The sequence below is a fragment of the Mustela erminea genome, chromosome 9 (genome assembly GCF_009829155.1).
Source record: "Mustela erminea isolate mMusErm1 chromosome 9, mMusErm1.Pri, whole genome shotgun sequence".
Lineage (NCBI taxonomy): Eukaryota > Metazoa > Chordata > Mammalia > Carnivora > Mustelidae > Mustela > Mustela erminea.
The window spans coordinates 1,015,161-1,024,021 of NC_045622.1; the positions used below are offsets into that span (position 1 = coordinate 1,015,161).

Genomic DNA, 8,861 nt, shown 5'->3' on the forward strand with positions numbered 1-8,861 from the left:
TGGTCCGCGACAGTCCTAAGATTCTGCGTCACAGTGTTTTCTCGAGCCTGCTCTGCTTGGGGACAGCTGGCCCAGGTCTTCCTCCCAGGGTGTCTCAGGAACACACAGGATGTGTGGGAGGTGGAAACAGGGACACTGGCTGGGAGGACACCTATGGAGGGCACATGGCGCATCCCCTACTGGTCCTGACAAGCCCATAGGGCGGCGGCCACCGTGGAGACCTGAATCCTAGCACACGGGCCCAGGATCTCGGCCTGCCTCCGATCTGGTCCCCACCGCACCCAAGGTCGTGGGGACAACTTGTTCTCAAAACAAACAAGATGTTGATACAACTGACCGATTCTCTTTATTAAATAACAAGTACATAGTCTATATACAGTAGCCGGGCTGGGCCACGAGCGCTCTCCCCTCCCCCATGGAGGCCCCGCGGGACGCAGCCCCCGCTCAGCGGCTCGCCCTGATGCCCAACACCGTGGGAAGCAGCCGGCAAGTCAAGGATGTCGCCTGAGCGTCGTCCCCACGCACAGGAGAAACGGACTGTCTGCGCTTGCGGGGACTCTGGGCAGGACTAGCAGCAGTAGCCTGAGCCCGTGGGGTGCTTCTCAGCCTCTCAGCAATTCAGCCAGCTGCTGCTCGCCAGGGTGTGGGTGACTTTCCTTGCGTTGGGGTCAAACTCCAACTGGGAAGGTCCGCTGAAGAAATAGTAAAATCCTGGAAATACAGAGGAGGGAACCCGTGAGATACTGTTGCAGATAAACCAGCTTGGCAACACCCAGAATGCAGAATGCCAGGCGATGAGAATTCCGGTGTTTATAGGGTTTTACTGGGTGCCGGATTCCGGAAAGCGTTTGATGGGGTTGTTTTCTCACGTCTTCCTTCAACAGTCCCATGAGGGACGCGCATCTAAGTCCGCCCTGCAGATGGGCAGGGGGAGGGGTGTGCAGGCTGGCCCAAGGTCCCTCGCGGAGGACAGGCTGGTGACAGCACCGCCTTCCAGCTCTGTCCGACGGCGAAGCCAGGCTCCACTTACCATGGTATTCTGCTTCCAACCAGGCAAAATTCTCTGCTTCTTTGGAAACCATGAACTCTTTATTTTCTTTTTTCCCAACAGTCCTCCTCCCCTTTCCTTCCCTGAGGGTCCCTTCCAGACCCAGAGAAGCATGGAAACCACTTGAGAACACCAGGGCCCTTCAAGGCTTGACCATCCTGGTGCTCAGGACCAGTAAGGACCACCAATAAGGACCACCAGCCTTCACTTCTCTCTCCTCGAGCAGGAAAAAGATACAACTGGTTTAAAACCCCGGGCGCACGAAGAAGCAATGATTTGCAACTGACTGGCGTGGGCAGCGACTGACCACTTGGGGACATGTCCCTGGGAATCAGTAGTTATGAAAGGATAGGGTGAGGGAAACGTCGCCACACCGCTGGAGGGGACTTCTCTGCGCGCAGGGAGATCTGAGAGCTCAGGTCAGGACGCAGGGAAACAACCCTGAGCAGTTTGCTGTTTTCCGCACACACGGAACAGAGATGAGTGCCCACCAATCACATCAATGTGTTCTAGAAGTCATCATAGACTTGGCACGGAATTGGTAAGTAGCAATTTGGGGGAAAGAGGAAGGAGCTGCTTAGAGAAAACCTGTCATTACACAGGGCACCTGGGGGCTCCGTCACTTAAGCATCCGACTCTTGGTTTCGGCTCAGGTTGTGATCTCAGTCACGAGATCACGGCCCCCACTGGGCTCTGCGCTCAGCGCAGTGACTGCTTGGAATTCTCTCTCCCTCTGCCCTTCCCCCCCCTCAAGTAAATAAATAAGTCTTATAAAAAAAGAAAATTTGTCATTAGAAATTAATCCAATTGCCCCTCCGATACCCTAGAAAGTTCCCAGTGCCCCGTGACCAAACAAAAAGTATCTCCTCACCAAATGCTTCAAAAGCAGCGTCGACCTTCGTGTCCACCCCTGAGAAGTCTTCCGCTATTTGCCTGGGGAAGCCCGGCTCCATGGATTGTCTCTTCTCGTCAAATCTGCACCCAGTAAAAGAAACACAGCACGGCATTGCACGGAAGCCATGTGACCAGAAGCCCTAAGTCATGTCAAGTTTACTGTGGCATTCTAGTAAACTTTCCAAGTATCGTAAATGAACGTCAAACCGGTGAGACACTACAGAAATATGGGACTTTAATGGGACTGCAAACACAGCTCTTAAAACTGTCTCTCCCCCAGAGAAGAGGCAACATCCGATGTCTCAGATGTCTGTTACCATACTTCTCGAGGCTGGATGGAAAGAACCTAATCATCTTTCTATCACAAAGGCTTGAAGGTATGGACAGATGAGCTGGCTCATTCATCTCAAATACGAATGTCAAGTTCTCTACTGTATGTGGCTTGTGCGTGTCCTCCCCACCCTGCACGTCTGGATTTCCTCCAGCAGCCTCCTAGGGAAGGGATGGCGGAGACCAGGAAAGCACAGGGAATGTGTTGTGGGCTCGTTGGCTGGACCTTGGTTGGTCCTGCCAGTCGTCGGGCAGATGGCCCAGGCATCGGCGTCTGTGTGTCCTGGGTTCTGGCCGTAAACCCGGACTGCTGCTGCTCACTGGCCTCTTAACGACAGCACTACTGAGCGGGTGCGGTCGGGGCGGCCCTGAAGCATCATATGGCGAAGCTGGAAGCATGAGACAAACACCCAGGGAGGCCGTAGGTGGACAGGAAAGGAATGTTAAAGTGTGGCCCGGATTCCCAAGGCTTCTTTTGAAACAAAACACAAGCCCATCTGCATTTGGAGTCCATCTGGGAAGCTCCACCGGGCGGTGGGACTTGAGGCAGGACTTGAAGAGGGCATGCACTGGCTGGAGGCAGGGGGCGGGGGGTGGTGGTGGTGCAGAGGTGAGAAGAGGCTGTTCAGGCTCAGGGTGGTGTGGTCGCAGGGGAGCTCCGGCTGCGGCTCCCGGGCTCAAGGTGGGACCGAGACAGAGGCCCCTGGGACCACCTAAGACCAGCGTTGCTGCCTTTGAAAGCGAGTCTGTCCTGGTCCTCCGTACTGGGGGTGGGGTGGGGCTGGGCTGCGAGTGACCTGGGGGTATCCTTGGAAGAGGATAATTTCCCTGCTGAGGCTCCATGCAAAGTCACCCCAACCCCGTCTTACCGCCAGTATTTGTCTCCTACGAAGAAATATGTTTTCTTCTTTTCTTTATCAAAAAGGGCCGCATCAATTTTCCCTACGGTTGCAGGAAAACCCAGGGTGCGGATGCCTTTTGGATAACCTGCTTGTGGCTCCGTTCCTCTCATGGCCCAGAACTGATTTCCTGTTAAGAAAAATCATTTGGAGTCTTGCTGAATTTATGACAGTTAAGCCTTCCAGTTTTAAAAATACTTGTCAGCACCTTTAATTTTCAGAGTAAGGATTTAATCCCCAGCTCAAAGTGGATTGTTCACAAAAATGTGTGGATTGAACAACTGAACACAAATGCAAGGAGGGAATTTACAACTCTGAGTGATTTATATCCCTACTTGCATTTTTATTATCTGTAAAATATAAATAAAATAACACCAGACCCAGTTGTTTCTTCAGAACTTCGAGTGACGAAGGAGACACAATTTGTCAGAGTAGAGAAAACTAAAGTTCTATTTAATTTTCCTGCAAAGGGGTTTATTTCAACGGGTTAGAAGAAATTAATGTTTCATAATTACCTTTAAAAAGGAAAACAGTGTCCTTGCTAGTGTCTTCATATGCGGCATCCAGGCCTGAAGGGAGCGACGGCCAAAACGAAGAGATCAAATAAAATCCAGGTTCAAGTGTCCTGAGGGATTTGCGCCAAAAATACCTAAAATATGTAGAAGAGGAAATGAAAATTGAGAAACAGACCTTCACCTTTAACGTGTTTTTCTCCCTGTGGTGCCTCATCCACCCGCCCCATCCCCTCCACTGCTAGGCTCGAGGGCGGGCAGCAATCAGGCAGGCTGTCAACGGGAAAAGATCGTTTCTTTCTCTCGGGACGCTCGCCCCCGGCCTCCTGCCCGAGGATTCTGGCGTAAGATCTTCTAGAGAGAAGGTGGCTACAGCCCATGCAAACCAGTGTGGGCATCACATCACTGGGCACGTTTTCAGACGGACAGACTGGTGTGTGTGTATGTGTGCGTGTGGGTGTCAGTATTTCCAGAATGACTGTGGAAGCGTCTACACGTGTCCTCGGCGGTGGGTGGCGGCGGGGAGCCGGTGTGGCGAGGGAGACTGGCTCTTGGCTTCCCTCCCGCGGGCACAGCCTGAACGTGTTACCACGGACATAGTCTGCAGCCGTAGATTAGCCGGTTACGGATAATGCCCTCCTGATGCTATCTTTAAAGGAAGCAAAGATAAAACTCTAATTCTGAAGTTCGACCTGAGCCTCTGGAAAAGCAAGCGTGGCTTATAGCGACTGGAGACAAGCACGAGAGGACAGGCATCGAATCAAGCCTTGGAAAACGAGCGGGAAGCTTTTGGGGAAACATGGAGGGTGAGTCACGAGAGCTCAGTGATTTCAAGTTCAGAGAAAACGCTTTGCTCTCAGAATTTAAAATCTCCATCAAGTCTCCGTTCTCCTTACTAAACACTGAACGTCAGAAGAAGAGAGAGGAAATGGAATCTTCTGGTCTGACCTGTCCTTAAAGAAGAGGATTTCTCCCCTCAGGGTGCTGACTGCATCGAAGGACAAAGCAGGGTCGCACGCCGCTGGGGTCCCCGGTTCTGAAGGCACAGATTCCGTGGGCGCCACGGGGTCATCCGGGGAGCCAGGGGGAGATCCTGAAGGGAACAGATGTGGGGAGGCAAACAGAGGGACTGTGACGCTATCGTCCACGTGAGTGCTTTCCCAGTGCACTCAGGGGCTTAAGAGGAACTGCAAACGCGTTGTGCCGTGTTTTTAAGCTCTCCTGAGGACTGGCCCTGCAAAGCTCCGTGCCCGGTGTGTGCGGCCTCGCTCACCGTACAGGGACTGGATGCCGGCCACGTCATCTGGAGAAAGGCGGAAGCGGGCCAGGTCTGTGTGTGCGCTGTAGACTGGGTACATCAGAGCACGGGGGTCGGCCGAGTGAAAGAGACCCAGGGAGTGGCCAAGTTCATGAGCAGCGACCAGGAATAAGTTGGTTCCTGTTTAAGAAATCATAAACAACGGTTACTTGGTACAAATCCATGGACGTCCTCACACAGGTCAGCTGTGTGTTCTCTCATTTTCTCCCTGGAGGCACATGGGGCTTCCTTTGCCTGGTGTGTGGTTAATGGGCCCACACTTCACGGCAGGCCAAGTGTTTTTCAAGGCTCTTTCTTGAAATCAGTCTTTGAGACAAAATATCCAGTCATGTCCCCACCCCGCTCTCCTGTCTCAGGATCCTAGCTGAGAGCCAGCTCCCTTTTCCTGTGCTCTGGAGGGGGCCCAAACCGCTTATGTAGCTCATCCATAAATGTTTCTCTTCATTTGTTAATGAAAAGTTAAACACTGTTTCAACATATTAGTGTTTGCCAGTCATGGCCTCGGTTACATGAATCACATCTCGATTCCGCTCCTATGATTCCCCATTGGAATGCTGCCTGCATAATTTTCCTCCCCAAGATTGTTACTATTATGCACATATTGAGTCTGGAAAAATATATATATATATATATATATATATATATATATATATATATATATATGTTTTTTTTTTTTTAAAGATTCGGAGTGAGAGCGAGCACAGGCAGACAGAGAGGCAGGCAGAGGCAGAGGGAGAAGCAGGCTCCCTGTCAAGCAAGGAGCTCGATCCCAGGACGCTGGGATCATGACCTGAGCCGAAGGCAGCTGCTTAACCAACTGAGTTACTCAGGCATCCCTGGGTCTGGAAATATTAGTAAGGATCATTGACATAGGGTTTGCAAGATTGGTCTCAAAGATAGCACGCCTAATCGTGCTACCGTTTGCCACGAAAGAGATCTGGGCCACACAAACACTGGCTATATTTACATTTTTTTCCTTCATAATTTTAAAAATAACCCAGAATACTGAAAATTGGAAGTCATCGGGTAATACAGGCTGAATATACTTTTGCAAGTGTTATTTGTGTAACTTGTGATCCTAGTACAGTCCTCATTAGAGGCTTTGCAGGAAGAAGTTGTTAATTCAGTAGAATCAAAGAAATTTACCGAGCACTAACTTCACATTCATACTCCCTACAGAGATTCTGTTTGAGTTTCGATTATAAACCCCAGTGAATTTCAGAAGCAGTATTATTTGTTTTAGCCAATTTTTTGAGAACTTTGGAAGCCAATCCTCAAAGTATACAGTTATGAGCTGACAAATATTCTTCCACCTAAAAAATCTGGACACTATATTAGGGGGCAAGTGCTTTTCTTCAGAACTAGTCTATAGAAACTCTTGTTAACCTAGAGATAGTAAAATGCTGATTTACGAAGAAAACCTGAAAAGGAACCTCAGTTCCTGAAATTTAACTCTCATCTCCCTTTTGAAGAGTAAAGAAGAAACAGCCCCCAACTGGATACAAGCAATATCCAGGGCACCCGTCCCTTGGGTATCTGCCACTCAATATAATGAGAGAATATTCCCGAGGATGGTTCTGAGCTCACCCTAGAAACACAGTCATCAAAGAAATACTTACTGATGTCCCCACACTGTGCTTACCAAGACAGAGAATAAACTTTTCAGACATGTGCAAAATAGTTAAAACAAAAATACATTCTACTAATTCTCGAACTATTCAGGAAGTATGGGACACCCCACTTCTTGAAGATTCTGAGCTATTAAGAATTTTCTAAATCTAAAGAAAACCCCCACCGACGTCATTCCGAGAGACGTGTAACCAACCTGAAGTGTCCCTTGTCCACTGTTCATCGTCGTCAAAGTGGGCGTCTCCAAAAATGCCGGGGCCGGGCGGGTAGGCATGACCCAAAACATTTCCAGGTCCATCAAAAGGGCTAAAGTCTCCATGATCTAACAGAGAAAGTGTTTTTATTGGAAAGATAGGTAATTCAGATCTCTTTGGAACACCCTCCCCCAATAGCACCTAGATAAATGGATGCATTTCATGGTTTTTGTGGGATTTTTTTCCTTTGTTTTACCTCTAACTGCGAAGGAGATCTTTATGTCAGCCTCTCCGTCATCAGCCCTGGAGAAGGTCAGTGGGGTCACCTCCTGCCAGAGGCTCAGGGCTTTCTCAATGGCAGAATCAACAGCATCTCTTGGCAAATCCAACGTATAATTTATAATCCTTTAAGAGAAAAATTGAAGAAGATGTTTTCTCCTGTGATAGTCATTAGTAAAATCTGGATAGAGTGTGAAAACCTCTTTGTCCCATTACCTATAGGTAAGGTGGGTTTTCCTCCACTTGGGCATGCCAGGGAAGGTGGTGAAGCCGCCGACGTCGGGAACGCCACACCTGGGCTTACGCATCATGTCCAGAGTGTCTGCGTCCAGCTTCCCCGTCACCTCCAACCCGAGGAACTTCTGCATTTCTCGGATTTTCTCAATGACGGGACCACGGTCCCTTCTTTTAACAAACGGTTTCGTATCTTTTGCAAGTTTGTAGTATTTTTCCAGGTATTGCTAATGGGATATTAAGTAAAGTTTTTATGTCATACTTTGATTTTTTTAGCCTTTCGTAGTAAAATGCAGCTGCTGACTCAAACTGTCTGCAGTATCTGTCTGGTTTGCAGAAATCAAAATGAGTGTCCTATTCAGCTGCACTCTCGGGTAAAGACTCCTTGCTTCTGTTCTGCCTTTGTAGCCAGATAATCTCTGGAACCTGGTCTACTCCCAAAGCAATGAAAATGAAGCAGAAAACCAAGATAAATGTCTGTGTTCCTCTTTTACCTTAAAAGAGGAACACAGAGCACATAGCCTTCTTTGGGTGTAATTCTGTATTTCAGGCCCATTTATTAACTCCCTCGACTTTCTACTTTATGCATCTCCCGGGGACCTGCCCTAAGAAGAAAGCTGGACAAACCCATGCATCTAGACACGACACTAGCAACATAAACACCAGCTACATGTACATTGGATTAGACGTCCCAGGGGGAGATACATTTAATTCCTCTCTCTACCTGCTACTCGCGCACCCCGGGCCCCAGCGAGCCCTGGGAGGACGGAGCCACCAGTCACCTGAACAAGCTCCGTGCTGTCCTCGTCCTGTACAGCCCTCTCCGCTGGGTAGGCTGAGCACACAGCCACACAGAGCAACAGGAGAGCTGGACGGTTCTGCATCTCCACGGGCTCTTCTTGGCTCTAAGTCGTTGTGGTGCTGTGTCTACCTTCTCCTGGGTCCGGTCTCTGGAGCCCTGACTTTTATAGGGTGACAGAGGTGGGTTAGGTCGCCCGCAGCGTGACTCATGATTGCTTTCATCCGAATGACAGCAGGACCATGTCCAAAAATTCCAAATCTGAAGTAGGATGATATAACCTACTTTACTAATTTCTCTCAACCCTTCCAATTTTGCAAATCATAACAGTGATTAAGCTCCAGGAAATGCTTCCTGTCTTCGTAAGAAGAGAACTGGGGCATTTTTTTTTTTAAATTCTGGAAAAAAAAAAGTGCCCGGAGTTTACTAGACCATTGATGTTTGTATGTTTGAGAGGAGAAATAGGCTGACTCGGTAAAAAGTCAAAATTGGTTAGAACATATGAAATGCGGTCTTATTTTAAGAAAAACAGACTTAAAATCAAATACAATGAGATGTAAGTAAATGACAAGCCGTGCTTACATAGCTCAAGTGCACACTGTTAGATTTTGTAGTAACAGAAGGAAGAATATCTAAAATAAGGTTGGAGGGGAGAGTCTGTGTTTTGAGCCCTTGACTCGAAGTCTGTGTTACTGGTTTCCGGTTGGATTTGTTAGGAGAAGGCT

The 8,861-nt window shown here is 48.8% G+C and overlaps 1 protein-coding gene across 1 annotated transcript; it reads right to left on the minus strand.

Moving 5' to 3' along the window:
* Positions 1-338: 338 nt before the first annotated feature.
* On the minus strand, positions 339-8,298 carry LOC116598846 (stromelysin-1). The gene is made up of 10 exons (XM_032358212.1): positions 8,120-8,298; positions 7,320-7,564; positions 7,081-7,229; positions 6,827-6,952; positions 4,957-5,121; positions 4,632-4,776; positions 3,687-3,820; positions 3,142-3,301; positions 1,920-2,023; positions 339-711 (listed from the first exon to the last, which is right to left on the minus strand). The coding sequence occupies exons 1-10, from the start codon at positions 8,219-8,221 to the stop codon at positions 611-613; spliced, it is 1,431 nt and encodes a 476-aa protein (XP_032214103.1). The 5' UTR covers positions 8,222-8,298; the 3' UTR covers positions 339-610.
* Between the last annotated feature and the right edge of the window lie 563 nt (positions 8,299-8,861).

Bases quoted from the DNA above. Each gene is read 5' to 3' on its own strand.
- LOC116598846 (XM_032358212.1), bottom strand. From the start codon at position 8,221: ATGCAGAACCGTCCAGCTCTCCTGTTGCTCTGTGTGGCTGTGTGCTCA. The intron at 7,230-7,319 runs GTAATGGGACAA...TTTCTCTTAAAG, and splicing joins AAAACCCACCTTACCTATAG to GATTATAAATTATACGTTGG. The intron at 712-1,919 runs GTGAGGAGATAC...CTGTATTTCCAG, and splicing joins CGCTGCTTTTGAAGCATTTG to GATTTTACTATTTCTTCAGC.